General features: G+C 40.9%; 1 protein-coding gene across 13 annotated transcripts in view; it reads right to left on the minus strand.

Annotated features, from left to right (window-relative positions):
• Positions 1 to 3,981: 3,981 nt before the first annotated feature.
• Rfx3 (regulatory factor X3) overlaps positions 3,982 to 23,017 on the minus strand; it is a 260,295-nt gene continuing 241,259 nt past the window's right edge. For 8 of the 13 annotated variants that reach the window (XM_087575082.1, XM_087575078.1, XM_087575081.1 and 5 more), the window contains 2 exons: positions 13,022 to 13,064; positions 3,984 to 10,815 (listed from right to left, as the gene is read on the minus strand). In XM_087575082.1, the coding sequence (XP_087431208.1) occupies positions 10,577 to 10,815; positions 13,022 to 13,064 (282 nt within the window). In that variant the 3' untranslated portion in view covers positions 3,984 to 10,576. 13 annotated transcript variants of the gene reach the window in all.

A 23,017-nucleotide genomic window follows, 5' to 3' on the forward strand; every position in this document is an offset into this window, starting at 1 on the left:
TTACGCACTAACACTCTGGAAAGTAAATACAGCATTCTCTGGAACATCGGTCAGTCGGCATTCGGTACATGGTAGGCCCTACTGTTTTCTTCTCTTTATGTGGATGTTGGATGATAACACGGTTAGCCATGGGTCAGTCCTTGGCTGGAGGAGGGATGCTGAGGCCATCTGTTTGCCCTTCCTCTAGCATACTGACTTCGGAATCTATAGACAGTGGGACACATAAAATTCCTTTGCCTTGATCTCTTAGATTTATAATTCTCATAATGGGCTTTTCTGAGTCTCCTTGGAAATCTGCTCATGATTCCACAGTCTTGAATCTGACTTTGCCAACTTTATTTGCTGTCAACAGTCAACATCCTATTTCATTAGCTATGAGGAGACTTGAATGGCAGTCTCTTTTTTTTTTTTTTGGTTCTTTTTTTCGGAGCTGGGGACCGAACCCAGGGCCTTGCGCTTCCTAGGTAAGCGCTCTACCACTGAGCTAAATCCCCAGCCCCCAGTCTCTCTTTTTTTTAAAGAAATCAAGCATGTTGACATCTCTATGACATGGTCCTTCCTATATATTTTTTAGACTTTGTATGAGAAGACAGAATTTAAAAAAAAAAGTCATCCACTCCTGAGACAGGAGCCTTCTCCTTGAGACCTCAGGAGAGAGCTTCTGTGTCTTATATAACACTGACACATGCTTTCTCCCTTTAATAAAACAATAATAAGGAATCAACAAGGTACCTGCTCTTCTCTTTTATCAGAGGTGTAGGTGAAGAACTGTGGGCCATGATCATGAGACTCGTGAAAAAATTCTAACTTGTCCCTCTGTCAATCATTACAGTGCAGCTGGGGTATGCAGAATGTGAGTGATTGGAGGAATAATGGACTCATCCAGCACAATTCCCTTCAGGATGCTACCCTCAAGAGGAAGTCCTGCAAGGTTGTTTTAGGTATGGGAGACCTAGTCCTTAGAACAGTCCTATATTCCTGCCTTTACCTAGGAAACCCTGGTTAGAACTGAAATGAAGTATCAGGAGGCATTGATTTCAAATGCTAGATTGAAACTTAGGTGCCCAGCGGAATGGATGTTTACTAAGAGAAAAGAATAATTTCACCAGCTCATTCTGCCGGTGGATGCCAGCACCCTAGGGGTCAGTACAGCTTAAAAGCACACCGCACAGGGCCTTTTCATCCCACACCATTGCCTGCAACTGCAATAGGCACCGAGGAGATCACGTTCCTGCTCTCCCATAGTGAGGACTGCTCTTCAGTCCTCGATGGCTGGAGAGAGAACGCATGGCATCTAGCAACAAGTGCCGACACCCACAGAATGTGAGGAATGAGCCAAAACCTTCATGCCTGCAGGCTGAGGCAGGTGCCAGAGCAAGGAAGTGGAGCACTGATGTTCAACAACCATGTGGCGGCACCTGCGTATGTAAACCCAGTTGTCTCAGTTTCAGGGACTGCCGCAAGGTCAGTATTGTCAGAGCATCTGATTTTTCAATAACTATCAGAGATCCACCTTTTACAGAGGCAGATTTACTGTGAGATCTTCTGGTGTGGGTACTTAAAATTTTCTGATAACAAATTGAAAAAAACCCTAAACCTATATAACTGCCCCCACCCCCACATACACAAATAACACCTCTATTCTTTCTGTCTAGTACCGAACAAGCTTAGCACCTATCCCGTGGCCCAGTAATACAGAGCCTTCTAATCAGAACTGCTAACAAAGCTGCGTATTTTGTGAGGTGCAACCTGAGTGCAGATGCAAGACAATTGCAAAGACAGATGAGCCGACTCTAAAAATAGTCTGCAGAAAGCAGGGGAGATACTCCATCCCCAAATGCTGTCGGAGTATCTGGAAGGTTTAAAAGAAACTGTTGGAGAGTCAGCGGCTATTTTTTGAGTGAATAAAAAGAAAAGACAATCTCAGAAGCATCTGTGCACCTAGGGGGAATAATTTTACCTCCTGGAAATTTTCAAGTGCGTGAACGAGCACTGCCATCAAGAGTTCTTTTGACGATATTAAAAGGAAATTAAGATCAAGGACAGATCTTGTTAGCACGACTTAATTAGTCATGGATCAATACGGCCCCAGTTCAGTTGACAAGACTACACTCTAGTGATCTTTGTACCTGGAAACGGGAAGCCCATTCTACAGAATTGCTATTGCCTAAAACACGTCAAGCACAGTGGCCATGGGTTAGGCCACAGGCACAAACCTAGCAAATACTGCACAGCCACATCAGGTAATGGGGAGTCAGAGGTCAGGCTCAGACCAACGTCTACCCCATGGATGTAGAAACTCAAGGAGGAATGGTTTGTTCCGCCTTCACTGTTCTTTGGGTCAGCAGTTTGGGCTCAGGGGAGCCACATGTTTGGCTCATGTTCCTTTACAGCTCCTGACTCAAAAGTGGTCTGAGGAAGGGAGTGGTGTATGGGATTCCCCCAAGTGGTCAGGGCTTCAGTTTCCTCTCCTTTTCTTCCTTACATGGAATGGTTGCCTGATTTGCAGGCAAGACTGCACTGTGAGTAAGTGACTAGTGACTGAGTAGTTTGTGATTTGGGGAAAACCAAAATGACAGATTGGTGACAAAAGAGATTGGTAGGAAAATAGGGACTAGGACCTCCCACAAGGACAGTGAGTGTGAAGATGCTTTCCCATCATGCCAATGGCCATCTCAGAAGGTATCTACTGCAGGGGAGACTTACAATTACATGCAGGGGTCATGGGTGATGATCACTTCAGTTGTCTGGGTACTTTTACAATGCTGCATGTCTGAAGGGGCCATAGGAACATGCAAGGAACTCAGCAGGAGCTCCATAGCACGGAGGCTGACACAGCAAATGCTACTGAACTTGAGAGGGCCAACCTACTAATGGGAGAAATGAGTGACAAGATCCTGGTAAGGCAGTGGCTTCTCAGGGGGCCGCCCAGCAGCCTCATGACATAAGAGGAAGCTGTTAATGACCCGATGGGAGACAACATCTTCTTAAGCTTGTAGGTCATGCAGCTTGGCACACACATGATGAACAAGAGCTCCTGCCTCAAAGAAAGTGTTATGATAGGACAGACAGCTGAAGTCTCTGACCTCCACATGTGTGCTGTGGCATGTACATGAACTCATGTAGCCATAGGCGTGCGCGCGTATACACACACACACACACACACACACACACACACACACACACACACACACACAGGAGAAAGAAGGAGAGAGAGAGAGAGAATAGATATGCTATCAACTGAGAGGTTAACATTTTACTCTTGACTACACTGTGATATCAAGGACCATGCTAGAGATTCCCAAAAAAATATTCGCTGCTTATTTCACTTCTTTTTTTAAGAAAACCCTCAAAGTTGGCTATTCCGTATTCTAGAAGACTATAGAAACTATGATCAGAAAACAAAAAACCCAAAATGTCCGAAAGGCTTAAAAAATAGTAATTTAACCTTTCTTTTGATAGTGACTACACCATTTTCGTTCATCACTCTCACAAATGTACATCCAAGCAAAAATTTCTGTAGATATTCAAAGGGAAAATGAGCAGGGTATCTTCTTAAGTGCACTAAAATGAATTTTAATAAGCTCTTTCGATTTAAGCAAAGAACTTGTATTCCGAATATCAATGTGAAATGACATAAAACAAACACATTATGAACATCCAGAAATCTGGATTTACAATGGAAATGTTGACAGCCCCTGAAATCAAGTGGCACTCAATCACTAATTTTCTTTGAGGGTAAGATTTGTACCCTGCTGGGCTTATAATTTTGTTTTCTCGTTTTTTGTGCTGTTCATGTGTAAATATTGCAATTTCATTTGACACAAAGAAGGAAAACAACTTGATTTTGTTTCTAAGCTAATAAATGACACAGAGGGTACCCTCCTAGGAGATGGTGCGATATAAACTTCCTGACGATTTGAGGAGAGGGGAAAAAAATAAAAAAATAAAAAAAAAACAACAAAAACCCAAGCCATTTCAAATGTTTGTAACAAGGAAACAAATTTATTGATTTTTAAAAGACAAGACACCATTTTTGTTTTGAAAAACACAAGAAAGCTAGCCTGAGTTCAAGTCTGAAATATTCAGAAAAAATCCTACTATCTTTAGTATGTTCCAGTCATTTGTTTAAACAACACACTAAAAGTTAATATATATTTTTATAATTATAAAAGTTCCCCAGTTATTGTACAGTACACAATACAAATTGCCCACAAACTAGTATTTAGCTCCTGCCAATCTTCAGAGGACATGGTATACTAAAAGATTTAGCGTTTCTCACAAAAATCACATCAGGAAATACGTATTTACAAAATCAAATACATTATACAAAAAAACCATCACATGTTATTCGGTAAAGATGTTTTTAAATAATTAAAAAGTTTATTCAACTGTAGTCCAAAAACTGGAAAAGAACATTACATTATCTCACACATACAACCTCTACAAAAGTTGCTTACCGCATTTACATTATATATTCAGTCGATTGTAAAATAAATGCTCAAATATCTCCTAGTGTTACTATGTTTGTGTGCTTGTGGGACTGAATAATGTAATCTGCCACTTACTAAGTGAATTTTAAATGATGGCACTTAAAAAAAAATACAGTATTAAAAAAAAAAACCCACAATGAAAGGAGTTTTACCTAGAAGGTACGAAAGCCCTGAGTGATAGTGTAGTTACTGATTGGTAAGCGCTACAATTAACCTAATTAAAAGTTTACCACCTCAGGCACAGTTCCCAAGCGTTCTCAAGGCACTCACTTAAGTTTCTGGAACCAACTCACTGGTCGCCACCATAGGTCCAAATCGATGATGGAGATGAGCAGAGAAAAGAATTTGCTTTGGTACAAAAGATGCTTTTCAAACGAATACAATTTAACACCTTTCTCGTTGGGTCATATAAAATTGTGTGTGTAGGCTAAAGCAAGGCAATCGTTTGTTCAGAAATGTTAATTTACTCAAGGAAAATTTACTTGGTCATCAAAAGTCAATCAGTTTTATTTTTGCTTTCCTCCCCAGAACCAACCTTCTCACAGAGGTCTGTTGTCATGATTGTTGAGCTACATAAATGGTTCTTACCAAATACTTCATTACTCAGGGCTTCCAATCCCAACATCATATTTTACTAAAAAGAAAGAAAGAGAACCAAGGAAGGAGGGGCAAAAGATTCAAATATTAGGACCAAATAAAAGAGACCAAATATTTCTTTTAAAAACGACGTATTACCAATCCCTTTAAACAAAAGGAGAATCAACCCTAGGCAGTCACTTTGTAAGTGGCTTTTACTATTTAAGTAAAATTGGTAAACTAAACTCAGGTCTACTGGCACATAGATTCACTAGCAGCAATGGGCAAGGCATGCAAACTGAGAAGCATTTACAGTAAATCATCATGAAGAGTCAAAAGAAGAGAGCTAAAGTAAAACCCTTTGAGTATTGCATGTTAACACATGATTAATTTGCATGGTCTGACTTCCTCAACTGCCTAAAAAGCAACGTACGGACACTTGCACTATGCTATGGATGTCGGCAGACATCGGAATAGGTCACACTCCTGTCTGTGCTTAGCGAGGGCAGCATGGGCACATGGGAACACAACACTGCCCCGTGTTCTGTCACATAGGGGAGGACCAGATCAACTGTCCGGAAATTCCCTAAAGAAATCAACAAATGTTGTAAGCAGAATGGCATTCAGAGACAGCTGAAGCAGCAGTCCCAGCATCTCCTGGCAGAAGAGTTCGGAGCAGGTTAATGTCTGGCTGCCTCTCTGCCTCTCTATGTCTTATGAGTAGTATTAATGTTTTAGAGCACAGGTAAAATTATGCCCTGCGTGGTTTCCAAGCACTATTTCATGACAGATGGAGCTCCAAAGAGCCTAAGTACCTCAGCGTTCAGCTGTGTTTAGTGGAACTCACCGTCCTAAGGCTTCATTTGTACTTTCTAAAGCTAAATAAATGAGATCTTTTGTTTTGGGAAAAAAGACAAAATGTAACCCTTTATTTTACCATACCTGTTAAAGGCTAGCAGGTACCTCCAGTGTGCAGAAATCAGTTACAGCATAGGCCAGCACAGGCCCATGCACGCGTCCTCCTTTTCTAGAGAGTCATGTGATGCTAGAAAAGTTGATTTTGTCTTCTGTAAACAGTACACTTACTTAGATGGCAGTGAATATTTGGGAATAAACATATCCAGCCCTCTTGAAGGAAAATTAAGAGTTGTATATAAAATGCAAGTGTTCGGCATGGAGACACTTTCTTTTCTGACCCCCCCTTTAAAAAACAGTGTAATTAGACATTTGGATATAGAGGCTATTTTACTTTTTAAGTCTAAATAAATGATCTGAAAGGCTTTCATCCCCCATTGTATATCTTACAATGCTCAAAGGGTTAATACAAGGCATTACAGCAAAGGGCTTTTCTAGTACTAGAACTAAGCACTGAATTAGTGCTTCAGCCCCATCTTTAACATCACCGGAATCACAGAAATACTAGGGTTCTGTTACTGAGCTTGCTCTACCATGTACATGGAGGTGGTTGCTCTGATCCAGTCACAGCCTGATGTCGAACAACACTGCACGACAACCCTCCTCCCCCAAACTCTGCTGTGATCCACAGAGAGCAGAAAAATTCTGATTTTAGTTTCTGGATGGTCGTGGTTTGCTCAAAAGAATTTGGGGAGGGAAGGTTATAACAAAGTCAATCTGTTGTATATAACCACTGCCTTACCTCGTGTACACGTCAAGCTTTTGACTTTTCTACTATGTCCATGCAACGAGGACCATCACAGTGACACACGTATTTTCTTTTACACAGATGTTTCAAGCACAGCATTATCTTAGACATTTCAAATAATATTAATGATAATAATAATGTGATAATAATCTTTCAAAAACTGAAAATGCATTTAGCACTTGTAGAGAGTGTGTCCGTGGAAAAAGGCCCAGGATCACAGCATAGGAGCTGTGACCACTCCTGATAGACGTCTACAGCATTCTGCAAGAAAGTGCTCATTCTTGCTCGTCCGCTACAAATCAAAGGCAGTTAATGTCGCACACTATGAATTTTAGGTATGCAGCGAGAAAACCATTTGTGTATTTTACTTCTGTTTTTAAAGTACACCATCTAAAGAGAGGTGCATGAACCGTGCTATACAGTACAAGGAAAAAAGTCACAAAAAGGAACGCAGATTTTGGAAAAGGCAGTAAGAGTCATACAGTCAAGATGTGGACGCAAGTCCTGAAGTTCTTAATAACTTGGTATCCAAAGGGGAAATTAAAAACTGGGCCCTGTGTTCCCAGGAGAAGTCTCACCCATCCTACCCATTGTCCACTGGTTTTGGAAGCGTAGATCTTTTGGCTATAATTCTCAAAGTATTTGCTGATATAAAACTATACCTATGATACTCAATTGTATTACATGGAAATCTCTTCTGAAACGTACCAATAACTCACGCACCTCCCTCTCCTTTTCCTCACTAGGAGTGTAGCACTTGGTTCACATACATGCATTTCAAGACTAGCACTTGATTATAATGCCAAGAAATGCCAGCAAGTCCTTAAAAAGTGTATTATGTCATAAGTCCACTATGAGACTGTTAGTGGTTGATATTATTTAGAAAAGCCAGTTTCAATAAATGGGAAAATAGAAACAAGATGTTAAATGACGAAAACAAATGTGATTGTTATAAATTTTGCCTGCCTACAAATTACCGTTTTTGTTTTTTTAATATAGTTCATAATTCAAATCCAAGATTGATGTGTGTTCTATATACTACAAATAACTAGAAGTATCATAAGCCATGGGTATTTTGTGTGTATTGGTTAGAATTATCTACACTAGTGTAAAAGGATTAATGTTCCTAAATATGTCTAAAAGATTTCAGAATATTTTGGAGTCAATTTCAACCGTAATAATATTTATTAGTTTTTACTCTGTCCTAATTTAGAACAAACCATGAACAAATGGAAGAAATCTTGAATTCTGGAGGGCCACTCAGTCCCTCCCTCTCATGAATCTATGTCTGTCCATTGTTAGCTGATTCCTCTCATGGTACAAATATCTCCAACATTAAATTAAATGAAACAATGATACAAATACATTTAAAAGGTCAACCAATAAACACAGTGAAACCAGCAAATACAATTGATCCAACACAGACATGATGTCATCTGGGGATGACAGGCAGAGACAGGAAACTAAAAGACCTCAGGAAGGAGAGTCGAGATGAAGAGAGCTAGGTTATGATTAGAATTTTATGTGTAAACATTTTCTAACTCACAATGAAGTAGGTCCGTGGTCTTCTGTAGCTTATGATGGGTGATGGAGGGGAGGGGCTTGCCGGTTCATTGCCTTGGGATCTTCAGTCATGAAGAGATGCTTAGACATCAGTGAAGACGTGTGTGAGTAAGTTGCTTGATACGAAATCTGAATCCGTTAAAAATTATATGTAAGACATTTAAATTTCCCTTAAGAAATGTTGATTTTCAGAAGTTTGAGACAATCAGGCAATAACAGTTTCAATAGACTGTATTTCCTGATAAGCCATTTGGTGTTTTTTACTTTCCAGATTGGCACAGCTTCTTGTCAACTATACCCCTCACCCAGCCCAACTGGAAACATGAAGTCTTCAGTTTAATGTCGACCTCAGTAGTGATCTGTCTATCATTTTGTGCTTTCCTTTCCATTTTTGGCTTTATTGATTTAGTTCTTTGTTGACTTTCACTGATTTAATTTTATAGTTAGGTAAATGAAAGATATGCCCTATTTTTGTTGCTGTTGTTGATAGTTTGAGTTAAAAGAACCTTGGCTTTTCATGCAAAATAAAATGGGATGAGCCTGTATTCTTTAGGATCTCACCTTGTGACTGTAGCAGACTCCAGTTCCATATGTGTGTGTGCATGTGTGTGTGCATGTGCGTGTGTGTGTGTGTGTGTGTGTGTGTGTGTGTGTGTACACAGAGACACCCAGACACACAGACAGACATTTAGACTGAAAAGATGCACTTCAATAAGTACCTGCTTATTCTGTTAGCTTTCTAGAATTGTAACTAGATAATAATGGTCTACAACACATGATCTTTATGTAACATGTTTGTATGAAAACTGCTAGTCCACACCCTTAGCAATCTGATTTGCAATCAAGTGATATTCAGCTCAAAGGATAAAACATAGACAAGTCCACTCACAGTCCCTCGGAGAGAAACTGAAGTTTTTGTCTCTTTGTTTTGCTTAATTTCCCCCTAAATTCCCCTTGAAGAACATGTGACCTGTCTTTACTTCAAGAATCTGAGCATGACAGGCACACTTTACCAAATGGATTGAAGAGTTACTCACACGAACAAAATAAACCTTACTAAACCTTAGCTCAGTTCTGTTTAAGGCACCATGTAATAGCCGAGGTACGATGATCCCTGATGTGCGTTCTTCAATGGCAATGGTCCATCCAGCCACCTATCCAAATCCTACAGAATCGGGGAGCAACAGGGAGGTGTGCCAGTCACACTGCCTTCAGGTTCTGTGTAAAATTTAAATCCATGTATCTTAGAAACCAGGAAATAACAATATGCAGGTCGCTACATTCCTTGCATTCTATACATTTTCTTCTATAATAGCAGCATATTGAACTACTATTAGAAAAAAAAGACCTGGAATAAAAGAACGTCATCCAAATGGAATGGTTTCCTGTATGTCCAGCTCAGTATAAGTAGCATGTACACTTAAAAAAAAAGTCAAGTCATTTCTTCAGCTGTAGTATCTAACTATAACAGCCCCACTTAACAGCGGAATGCATCTGTGCAGTGGTTCCAATACAGAATCAGTAGTCTTTAAACAGAGGAATTGGTACACAAATCATAGTTAAAGTCAATGTCTAACGGAAGCTTGCATTGTTAACAAGGTTTAATAATTATGTACACAAATTATGTACATATTAGCATAATCTCTTTCAATTCTGTCATTTACCCTGGACTGATAAATGCACAGCTCAATTTTTTTTTCAGAGAAAAATAGATGACCTTTCCAACCCTCTACCACTATAATAAAAACGCTCTGTATTCTCTCCATACTCCAAAATGTTAGCAAAATAGTGTCTTATGGTTCTGTCCAATGAAAAGCACCTTTCAGAAGCAAATTTGATGCATCTGCTGCCAAATGGGCATGCCTCCAGTGTAAATCAAAGAAATTCATTTCTTTTGATATTTCACAGAAGTGCATCTAATTAAAAAACTTACACATAAAATCATACACCAAGACTAACAATCAACAATAAAATATTTTAAGCTACAAAATGTAAATTACTTTTTAATTATGAGAAAACAAAAACAATGACATTAAGTGTTGTAAAAATCCTTCTTGACAGCTGAAACTAAGGGGGGACTCTATTATTAAAAGGCAAATAATTTGTGTTAAAAAAACGACCTGGAAAAATACATACACCCATTCCATTTCACAACTCCAAAAAGGTAATGTTCAGCACAGACAGACTTTTGACAACAGTCAACCTTCAGGCTTGTTCAAACCTCAGCTTGAGCCCAGTATGGATGGGGTTAAAGTAAGCTGGGGAAAAGACTTTCCTGCTGTTAGACCGCAGTGTAGGTGTTGCCCGTGGCGCTGCACTGCCTGATGGTCTGTGGACTCGTGACGATGTGCTCGCTGTGGAGGGGGTTCAGGAGGCTGGGTTGCACACCACTCTCCAGGACAGGCTGCATGCAGCCTACTGGGAATGCCTGGCTTAGCTCTGTTTTCTCTCTTTTGGCCTGAGGCTCTGAAGAATCATCCAGGTCTTCATCCATCTCACTTTCTACTTCGCTGCCTTCATCTGCACAAACAAATACCACAGGAGACAAAAGAGAAACAGACATCAGTGCACGCTTCAGAACCATCTCAGTGTGCCAGGTTGCTGTGAAACCTCGGCGTTCCCTATGGGAGGAAGCTTGTAGGCTTTCTCCTCTCATGGGATTTTATATCCATCAGTGTCATAGTGAGAGATTCACAATTCAGATATTTGGAGTTTTGCATAAAATTTCTATCTTAAATGATGGCATAATTTGTTGCATCATGAAGTAGTCACTTGGGCATACTATACTGGTCTTGGGCATGGGGGCACACAATAATTTACACTGACTGATTTCCCTTGCTGACTTACTGTAGATGGGGTCTGTGCCGTCCCACAGTGTAACTACTGCAGTATGACTTGTGATATAACTGTTGTCTAACTACTGCTCTCCAGACAGTAAAAACCAAACTGAATAAATTCTTAATTCATATGCTAAGAAAACAGCTACAATGAAGTGGGAATGTGAGATTTAAAAATGGCACAAAGGACTTGTTTCTTGGCAGCATTAATACTACAAATACTTGCAATTCATTCCTAGAAATTAAACATAAAACATTTACTTTTACTACCAAATTTTATTATGTTTGATATAACTCATTTTGTGGAAAAAGCCCACAGAAACTTCACATTTTACTTGTCGCCTGGGGAAGCCTGAGGGTTAGGGGTAAACTGAACCAGCTGCACCCCATCAAAAAGGTGATGGCAGACAACATGTTCCGGGCTCCACGCTCCACACGGAAAAACCATCAAAAGCGTGCAGGAAGAAGCGGCAGGGGACGACCCCACCGTGAGCAGGACAGGGATGGAGAATGGAGGCCTTTCTATCCAACTTGCTGCAGTGAGAAGTAGCCCTGAGAAAACACTCTGAACACACTGATCTGTCTGACTAGGGTCTGTCATCTGGTTGTAGGGATCCTTCAGATAGACAACGAAGCAATCTGTAAGGCAAGCACTTTCTCCAGTCTCTCAAGACAACCGATGCAAGTCTATATACAACTGTGCTCCTATTCTGGGAACCTGGTGGGCTTTATGGAATCTGCTGCACAAAAGCTACAATGAGTTACTCTACCAGTTAACTCAATCTTTCCATCCCTCACTTTATGAAGAAGGCTGGTGATAAGTGATCACCCATTTATTTTTCTGAGGGGTTATTACTGCAATTCCACAGGTTTTATCTTTGACACAGTAACACATTGGGGAAGTCTAACTTTTTAATTTTCCTGTTCCTAAAAAGGAAATTAAGCCAAGCACAACAATAACGGGCAATTTTCAGAGAGTGATGTCCCAAGAGAACGTAATGCCTCCCGTTCGTCAGACAGAACGGGGCACACTGGGAGCCTTGGGGCAGCACCCTTGGGAAAACAGTGCTGTATCTCCTTGCAGACTCCCAAGTCCTTCCTCTGGCTTCTTTCTCCAGAGGCTCTGGTTAGAAGTATAACTGGGGTTCTCCCTAGAGAAGCCAATAGCTCCCCAAGTCCCAAGTAAGACGATGGATTTTTTCTGAGGTGTTGGTAAGACACTGTGACTTACAGCTGCACTGCCAGTGTCATCAGAGCTGCTTCTATAAAGCTGGGTAGGGTTCATGAGCTCCAGCCTCAGTCACGTCACCTTAGACCCCCACCTCTTTACTGAGTTGTCTACTGCTCCTTAGGTTCTTCAGGAGTGCACACCATGCATGTGGACACAGCAGCATCCCTCAGGCCGGCAACGCCAGCACTGAAATCTTTGTATCCTTCTCCACCAAACTACTGCTGATCCTGCTTTTTACCATGAGCCTCACCACAGCACTGGAGCTCTGTCTCCACTGAAGAGTTAGCTGACTACATGGCAAGGTAAGGGGTCTTTTTTTCTTGCCTTGACTAAAAACCTCTGGTCCAATTTTAGAATCTCTCCAGTATTTTTTGGCCATGGTCAATAATTTGTTATTTATATTGCGTCTCTATCAAGAAGTTGAAAGAAGTCTGGAACTGCATTTAAATCCAACCTTCTGCATTCAATACATCTCACAGAAAGATGCCTTGAGGACGGAGGGAAGGAACAGCAACATCAGGACGGACTCCACAGACACAGTTGCTGCTCTCACATGGGGTCTGCTCGCTATGTCCACAGGATCAGAGTGCTGCACAGCTGTGCTGCTTCCTCTCACAGGAGCTCAGTCAAAAAGCCCTTAAGATTTTTCAGTTCTTACCTTTATCCAGATTTCCGGGAGACACAGCATTTAAATCACCAAACTGCAAAATAATAGGCATTTGTGTAATAGTTATTACTTGACAGAATAAAATAGTATTCTATCAGTCTGTGGTAAAAACACCACTCCAGGACTTTTTAAAAGTGTGAACTGGTAACCATTTTGATCCCTAACTACACAGGTCACACAATTTTCCAATCAAATGTGTCAAACTTGACGTTTAAAATATGTCGCAATTGAGCTGTCTTCACCTCTTTGAGAAAGGATAACAATTTTCTTTGGCTTCCATGCTCCATTTTACTTTTATTTCAATTCAGCAATGAAAAATCAGGCCTGACTGAGCAGGATGATGATGGATGTGGTAAAATAAATGTGAAAAGCCCCAGCCAAGCAGTATACGTAAGGTCCTCTCCCCATGTTCGGCCAATGAGGCCAGCTGGCCTTCACCATTGCTGGAGGAGCATGATCTAGAGTGGTGGGGGCTCTGTCATCCATGAGAGTGACAAATACAATGGGCGCTCCAGAGAGGACATGCTCTTCAGCTCACATTTTAAACATCTGAGCCTTTGCTAAGTTAATAGATACTTTTGTTTACCAAGAGACAAAGGCCCCACTTTTGCCAAAGGAAACGCACTTGCTACAAGCAATGCGAGTTCTCAACACTGTGGGACGATTAGTAGCCATGGGCACTGATGCTCCTTTGTACCTTGGTTCAACAACTTGGTGATAATTTAACAGCAAAAAAGCACATTTTGAGTCTCTCAGGGGGAACAAAGATAGATACACTAAATAAAAAACTGACTAGCAGAGGTACAAAGCTAATCCAAAAGAAGCAAGGAGCGACGCAAAGCCTCTGCTTTTAGAAAAGAGTCAACGGTAGTTTTTTCAAAGTAGTTATTAGAAATTCAGATTTCTCAACAGACTTAGAAAGGCTGAGACTGAAATTCCCCTTACATCCAGAAGATTGCTTCTAAAGAGTCTATGACAGGATCGTACTTTCCATCTACAGGGTATGTCTGTGAAGTAATAAAACTGATCTTGTTTTGCAAACATGCACACATTGCTTCTTTTCCCACCTAAGCAAACATTATGCTCCACAGGAACTACCTGGGGAGACTACACATTCATTTGAAGGTCAGGGTTCTGGAACATTCCTCACTGACAGTCACTTCAGAGTAAGCTTATGCACCGTTCCAGAAAGTTCACACTGCCGCCTCATTTCCAACTATGAGCAGATATTCTTATTCATCCACGCAGACTTGGACTTTCTTACTTGCTTAGAAAGAGTCCCATGGTCAAATCACATTCACCTTTGCCAAAGTTTGGGACAGTTATACTAATATACTCTTTTATTCCTTATGGTTCTTAGCACTACAAGAGAAGATGAAGGAGAGCCGCCCCACGCCATCCGTCTGTGGCTAAGCCACCATTAAGTGGCTTCCCTGGAATAGGTGTCCAGCTCACCTAGGGAAGTGCTCTGAGGGAGAGGCCTCCCAGACAGGCACCTCCTGCCGCACTGCACTGGTTGGTGCTGCCCTCCCATGGCCTCACAGTTCTATCTTTCTGGTAACAAAATCACAGCTAATGACCTGTTGCTCTGAAGGAGAACCCAATGTACATTTAAATAAAATTCACAATGTCAGTCATACATGAGTTTCCAATCACAGAATACAAAACAAGCAACAAACAGTCAAAGGGATTACTCATCCACCTAGGGTCTTGGTTAACATTTAGGACTATAACAGAGAGTGTTCAACGCTGAGAATTGTTATCTCTGACAGCACATTTGAGTTTTCATTTAATAATTCTTAGAATCTAGTTCTTGAAACAAACAAGGAGTTATGACTCTAAGCACAATTCTGCTTATAGAAAAGGTGAGGGTTGTGCGTCCCTTATCTGAATGCTTGGGAGCTAAAGGGTTTCAAATTTCAGAGTTTTTCCAATGTTAGAATACTTGCAAACGTATATCATGATTGGACTTGTACAATTTATATATCTAGCCTGAAGGCAGTCTTAATAAGTTCAATGCACTTGAGTTCTGACATCACATGGAGCCAGGGTTGGTCGGCTTGTAGTGTTATAGTGGCACTCAAAACTACCAGATTTTTAAATACTTTTGGAATATTTTGGAATAAGGTGGTTCAAATTATATTGCATTTGTTAATGGAAAAAAAATCAAAGTTATTTGTTACCACATACAAAGGTTTTCCTTAGAAAGTTTATGTTTAACTTGAAAGTGGTTGGCTATTTATAATGCTGGAAATAAAACCCAAATACCCAGACCACAGATTGCTACTGCTGTTTTCAAAGTAGCACTCACACACAAGTGCTCTTCACGGTCCTGGTGCTGAACAACACACACAGCAGAGGCGCTGCTCACATCTCTGGGTTAATGCCGAAGCTCTGCAGCAGCGGCGAAATCCAAGGGCCCAACAAAGAAGACTTTAAAAGCCCAAGGAGATACTTTCCCCCATGCATTTGGCATGTGAGGACTACATCTATATCTATCTGGCATATGTATGTATGTATATGTATATGTATATGTATATGTATATGTATATGTATATGTATATGTATATGTATATGTATATGTATATGTATAGATAAATAGTAGGGAGAATGAACTTTGGCCCTGTAGTTAAACTGGATAAGAGTCAGAGTCAGTTCACCTGTGCATTTTTTTTTTTTTTAAGGAAAACATTTAATGAGCACTTACCACATTTTGAACTCTGAACCAAACAATACGTCAGGTCAATTTGGAAAATACTCCTCCTCATGAAAGTCACTATGAAAAGTTTCTTCTGGTTTGAAGGCTGAGTAGGCTAGCAGGAAAATGAGGCAGCCCAAGAAACCTTAGGGAAGATTCGAAGCATGGGGCCGAAGACAAAATGGAAATCAACTGTACTGGTTGAAGGTTCCAACAGTGGGTCAAGGAAGCAGTAGAAAGAACATGGGAGGTGGGGCTCAAAGAACACAGAAGCATGGTAAGCAGCAGATGACATGGACCTGCATTAGGCTAACAAAGAAGCTATACAAGATATGGATGGACACTAACAAGGGGACTCATAAGAAGGCTCTTGGTTCTGGAAGCTCTGGTTCCAGAAGCTGGTGAAGCTTCTTTTATAGGTTTCCTGCTGTGGAAGCAACTGGAGCAGAGAAGAGTCACTACTCATCAATGTGACGCGTACCGACTGTATTTCTACTGGCTCAGCTTACGGCATGCTTTCTTCCCAGTAGGTCTGGCTTCACAGGTCACTTTCTCCATAAACTTCAAGAAGTCTCTTTGATGCCCACCTAGAGTACGTCATCCCCAGGGCTCCTAGTAGCTGCTCCATCAAGTGCCTCACATGGCTGTCTGCAGGAGCCTGCAGGGTTGACTTCATTTGCTCTGTAATATGTACTTTCTAACTAGAACACTGGTGCCCGGGCATGAGGACTTTGTCACCAATACCCTCCAAACCTCCGTGTGGTGCCTCACACACAGTGAGGAATAAACACGTGTTTACCAAACACATGCACCGATTCCCTCATTTGAACCTCGCAGAACAAACCAAATGCCAGCTGTGTCAAGGCAGAGAAACCAGATTTTATTCTATACTTTAGGAAAACAGTGACTTGATCAGTCTAACATTATAGTAAATATGTGGTATTACATTAGGTCAGACACGTCCATCTTAACATTATGAAGAAGAAACAGATTTTGAGAGTGGAAACAGTGAGAGGGATACAGAAATTTCACCTTTTAGTAAGGACTATAAATAAATAATTTAAGGGATTTAAGAGCACATTTGTAGAAAATATATGGCCTTCAGTACATGGGAATTAAAGTTCTGTCATCCAGATAAATAGGAAAAACTGTAAAGTCAGAACCAGATTGCGTTACAGACAAGGCATGGTATGGATGACATGCAAACCCGCTCTGTTGTCTTTGAGGAAAAAAACTACTTCCTGCAAACCCTAACCAGAGATCACAAAACTGGATTCCCCTTAGAGATACAGAAGCCCAAGAGGATATACAGACACTACAGCCTGTGGCAGCCTGAGGGACTGTAAAGTCAGTGATACCAGCACCGGCTGTAAAGTGTGGGTAGGAAGCTGCACATGGCACCTCTTCAGGAGGTCTCCAAGAGACCTAGGGTGTGAACCTGGTAGAGACCAGGCAGGTGGCAAGGAGTTCTTTCCAGGATGCAGAGGCTTCATGTGCCTGAGAAATTTATGAGGATCACAGAGGTCAACGTCAGTGTAAGGCAAGGAAGTCAGTCTGGAGAACCAAGCAGAAGCTAAAATTGTGAATGTTATAAAATATGGGCTGGAAGACCAGAACACTTTAAATTCTTCATCCCAATGAAGGCCTAGAGAGCAACTCTAGCATTAAAGCCATTCTATAAGGGATAGCATGGCCTGGTTTGCTAGCAACACCCTCATGAATGCATGAGGTCTACACAGAGGACACAGCCCAGTTGCTGGCATGTGAAAGGACTACAGGGCATGTATATGGCAGAATCCACAATAAATGTTATCCACCTTTGTGAGCATTTCACTTATCCTGATCACCAGCAGCTGATAAGCCACAGAGTGATTAAAACATCAGCTGCAGAAGTCTACTCTTCTATAAGGGTCAGCTACTACAGGGGTAGTCTACAGTCTCAGGATGAAGGGCGTGCTGGCCTTATGGTGTAGGGTGGTGCTGGCAGTAGCTACAATTTCACATACACCCATGTGGGAAGACATGTGAATGTATACATATGCATATATGTGTTTTACTAGTTATTGCTGATCAAGACCCTTAAGTTCTAATTATAAAATTCTCTCTCTCTCTCTCTCTCTCTCTCTCTCTCTCTCTCTCTCTCTCTCACACACACACACACACACACACACACACACACACAACTTGTTTTGTTGTTGTTGTTGCTCTTCTTTGGTTTTAGCTTAGTTTTGTTTTGTCCTGGAACTCACTACTTAGACCAGGCTGGCCTTGTACTCAAGAGTCCACCTGCCTCTGCCTCCTGAGCTCTAGGATTAATGGCGAGCACCAATGCATCCATCTAACTATACGTTTCTCTTAACATGGTTTCTACTCGCTCATCTGTCCTTTCTGTTCATCTTGGGAGAGGAACTCATGTAGTCTGACTTAGCCTTGAACCCACCATTTACCTGAAGTTGGCCTTGAACTTCCTGTCTCCTCCTGCCTCCCAAGTGCCGAGATGACAGACACGCAGCACCATGTCATTTAGTTTACATAAAGTCCCTATGGATTCTCCCCTTACTGCTGCCATTTTACAAGCACTTAGGAAGGATGTCATCATTCCTATTAGTTAACTTTGAATTCAAGCCCGGCTATGACTATGCACACCTAATTATGTCGCTGCTCTTCCCCAACACTGGCATTTTCTTTCTGATTGACTTATTTCCCCATTCTGTTTTGTTGGTTGTGTTTTTCAAACCACTGAATTAATTTGCCTCTGATTATCACTTTGGCTACATACCAAAGAATCCTGCTAGATTCTTTGCAATTCTGTGGATTATTTGATTCAGTATTCAAAGACTGTGGGCTATTTTTCTGAAACAAAACAGTACTATCAATGTTTGCATTATATGTTGTTATCTTTTCTGTTTATCTTAGCATCTGGTTTCACCTTTGTTGACCCAAAAAGTGATGGTCTAATTATACAAATTATTGTTTGAGATTATAAGTACACAATCAATTTAAAAAATCTAAATCTTAATAAAAGGCAATCAAATACAATCTTGGGCAATGCACAGAATTTCAATATTTATAAACTTATGCAAAGGGAAGGGAATGGAACTAGGATCAAGTACTTACCATGTGTCTGTCTGCCTCTCTACCTACCCTGTCTCCTCATACTGCCAGCAGCTGGGCATCTGGCTGCTGGGCTCTAACAGTGCAGACTTCATAACATCATAGCGTGGTGCTAACGCAAGTGAGCTTCCCAAAGTCTTTGTTGCTGCCAAGGGTGATGTGGCTTGGACCTCATGGTACAGCCTGGAGGAGAAGGCTGTATCCTGCTCTGACTGTATGACTCTGCCTTCAGCTCACCTAACTTAACCTTCGCAATACTCCTAGAGATAGTCTTTAGGTTTATTTTAATGATGTCAAAACTAAGACTCAAGCAAGAATAAATACAACTTTTTAACTATGCAATTTAAATTAAAGTGGTGAGTTGAACAGGACAAGAAAACACAAGCTATAGACCAGCTTGGCTGCATTTAAATCACAATTCTGCCATTATAAGCTATGTGGCCCAATTACACTTTTGAAGCGTGATTTTCTTCTCTATGAATTAGACATGGTTATCATCATGATTAAATATGTGCATTTATCAAACAGCATATAACAGAGACAAAACCAGACTGCCCTCACACTCATCTTCTCAACACTGTATGGAACCTTAAAATTTTGTTCTGTTCTCTAATGATTATTAGAGGATGATGTCCAGATGACTACCTCTCAGGTGAGGAAGCTGCAGGAATCCTACCCAGCCTGTTAGGCTTTGGCTTGACGTTGCTGCCCTATACATTCTATGGAGGATTGAGGCCAGAACTGATGGTTTTACATTGATTAATATCTTTATGATGGAAACAAACACCACGAGAAGGCCTGGCCTGCACATGGTCACGGCAAACATATGCGGAGTGGTTTCAGAGAAGGTGGAGATCATGTAACTAGAAATGGTGGGTGGCTCAGATGAGTTTGGCCAATTGCTACCTCTTCCACTCTGAGAAGTGAGGAAAGAAATAAGGAATCCTTTAAAGATTCCCACACAGACACAGGGAAACTGTTTACAAGTGGACTTAGAATGTCCCAAGCCAATTATAATCTATTAACACTCTATTACTGGCTTGAATTTTGGAACATTTCAGACTTTATAAGTCAAAGCTCAGTGATGGTCAACGCTTTATGTTTTGTTAACTAAGGTTAAGGTCAAGTAAAGGCAATTATTTTAGATGCTTTTGATCAAGAGGCAGGTCTTACATTTTGAATTTTAAGGTGTCCTGAGCATTATTTTTCTTAAATATCTATCAAATGAAAACCATTTTACAGTTAGCATTGGTACAGGGTTTCACAACTGGGACGGGGGATGAGTTATAGACTTACAGTAATTTCCACCTTTATTCTGCAGGAGACACTCATGTTTACTTGGAAAAGTATTGGGTTCCTTGATTGCTTTCTCCTATACATGTGCCTTTCTATACATTCTCTAAGAGTGTCACTGAAACTGACAAAAAGACAAAGACTTATGTCACTTTGCTCCACACAACGGCAGCTTTCTTTGCTCATGCCCTGCTCTGAAGCAGGCCCAACACTCTGGCAACATGCCTGTATATCCCCCCACACAACATGCCTGTATATCCCCACACACTACAGCGCATTTCAGATACAACCTTAACTGTTCATGCTCTTTCTTCCCTGGGGACATAGCAGCAAATGTATCTTTACAACGTTTCAAAATCTCTAAAATAGTCAGTATGCACATAGTAGAGTGAAAGGCAATATAGACCACAGTTGCTTTGGAAAGGAAGCAGTTTTAAATGTTGACCATTGTCACCAGGTCAAGGCCAGAGCAGGAAGCAGTCTCTGTCCTGAGCCCACTTGAGAGTACTGCTTTGCCTTTCCCTGGGATGTTCCCCTCAGGGGTCAGGTATAGATTGCCCTCCTACAGTCTACCTTTCTACCATGCTGCTGTTTTCTGGAATCTCAGAATTCCCTGCCCAATGGCCCTGAGTTCCTTCCCAGGCCTATGCAAATCTCTTCAGACATGAGGGTGGGGTGGGGCAGTCAACTCATTTGCGAGGTGCAGAAAAATCCTGAGCACTAGCCTGAGGGGAGCACACGAGCTAAGATGGGAAGAGTGAAACAGAAGAGAAGAATGATACATAAGGGTGGAGCTGGGCTGCATCTGTGTCTCTCTTCTGGCATGGACACTGGAAGAGACGGAATGTTAAATGTAAGCCATATGTCCTTAGTTATCAAGCTATATCTGTTAAAAGTAGATGGATGGAGCAGATTTTATTTATAGTTGGTTCAAAATGTCTGAAATATTTAGACATATGATACCCCTGGTCCTGCAAATGTTAGGTTGAGGCTGGAAGAACACATTTTATGCAAATAAAAAACTATGGACAGAAGAGAAAGAAAGCCTGCTCTTGAATTGATTAGTTCCCACTGAGAGCATGCATAATATCTAATAGCAAAGAATAGCCTTAATTTATTACAGGAGCGAAGGAGTGGAGTTTGATTATAACCAGCGTCTGAGGTTAGGTCTTTATTGCTGTGAAGAGAGACCATGACCATGGCAACTCTTATGAAGGAAAACATTTAATTAGGACTGGCTTACAGTTTAGAAGTTTAGTCCATTATCATCATGGCAGGAAGTATGGTGGCATGCAGGCAGCCATGGTGCTGCACCTCCAACTTACTTTAAAGCATATTGTAAAGGCAGGACTTGTATTACAAGTATGTAGTCATGCACCAGCATGAACTACAAAGCAAATCCTGGCACAAAAGAGAAGAAATAGACAAAACAAAGACCTTTCCCACTTTGAAGAAAGTCAGTTTACCACCACCTTCATTACAACAAAGAACCACAGTACAGTGGACACTTCTTAGGGTCACTTGGGGTAGGGAGGCTCAGGATCATGGAGTATGGTAAAACACCAGTAGGTGGTGCTGTCATGCTTCATCTGTGGCTAGGTCTTTGCCTTGTGGGGTACATCCAAGAAGCCACCAGTCAAAAGGTTCTCTAAAGACCCAGTGACAGGGACTGTGGAAGAGGATTGCGTGCTGAGCTGTCACTCAGGGCTACAGTGACTAAGTTGTTCAAGTGTTTTAAGCAATCTTGAATTTCTATTTTTGCTATTTTCTGCACTTCCAGCAATTCAGGGTTAATCATTTAAACAAGAACCTAATACCTTGCAGAAGGTATTAGAAAGTCCACTTGGATTGGGAACTTAATTTTCTTGAGGGAAGACATCTCATATATGGCCCGTGAGAATCAATGAGGATACTGCAGATTGGCAGTCTGTCCTCTCCTCATTTGTATCTCCCAGAGTGGCTATTTTTCAGTATTTACTGTTGGATACTCTCTATTCCCATAGAGGAGGGACAGAGAGGTTAGAGATACAAACCATCAGGAAAGTACATTGTAATAAACACTGAAAGAGTTTCAAAGAGCCAATCCCAGGAACAGGTAGATGGAGGGACATATGAAGGGCTTCTTCATGGCTCCTCTAGGGTGTCAGATTCATCATTTACTTCCAGGTTGTCTGAGCATATGCTAATATAAAAAGCAAACTTAGAGCTGAAATCAAATGACAGATTCTAAAAAAAAAAATCATTTAGGACTGGTACATGTGTGTGTTGCGGGGTGGGGGTACAAAGCTGAAAGGTATTTGTTGTTTTCTAATACATTTGACTTTCCAATGCAAATTTCTTAAATATTGCATTTAGTTTGCATATTCTAAATATCTCAGGAAAATAGAAAGACAGGGTAGGAGGATGATCAAGAGACATCCATGAAAACCCAAAAAGGAAACCCTAGAACAAAATGATAAAATGTTACATACTAGGTATCTGGTTTACAGGATATGAGAGAAAATGGGCATGCACACACATTTGTTTATATGGGGTGGTATATATGGTATGAATACAAGGTTAATAACATAGTTTCTATATGGAAAATATATGCAAGCAATTTACAAGAAGATAAAGATAAATGTGGATTATGAGCATTGGTTATGGAGATAGAAACATTTTGTTCGGTTAGTTGTTAGCAATGTTAGAAATGTTGCCATTTCTGATGTGTGACTTTCATTCTCCTTGACCTTAGTACTGACAGCTGACACCAACACATCTTTTGCAAAATTTGGGGTAATAAATGTGAACTTAGAACACACCTAGCAAAGTGACAAGATGTGACTTCAACTGAAATGCTACTGAGTGATGGTACACTCTATTATTACAAATGACAGAGTAGA

The sequence above is a fragment of the Rattus norvegicus genome, chromosome 1 (genome assembly GCF_021556685.1).
Source record: "Rattus norvegicus strain SHRSP/BbbUtx chromosome 1, alternate assembly SHRSP_T2T, whole genome shotgun sequence".
In the NCBI taxonomy this organism is placed as follows: Eukaryota; Metazoa; Chordata; class Mammalia; order Rodentia; family Muridae; genus Rattus; species Rattus norvegicus.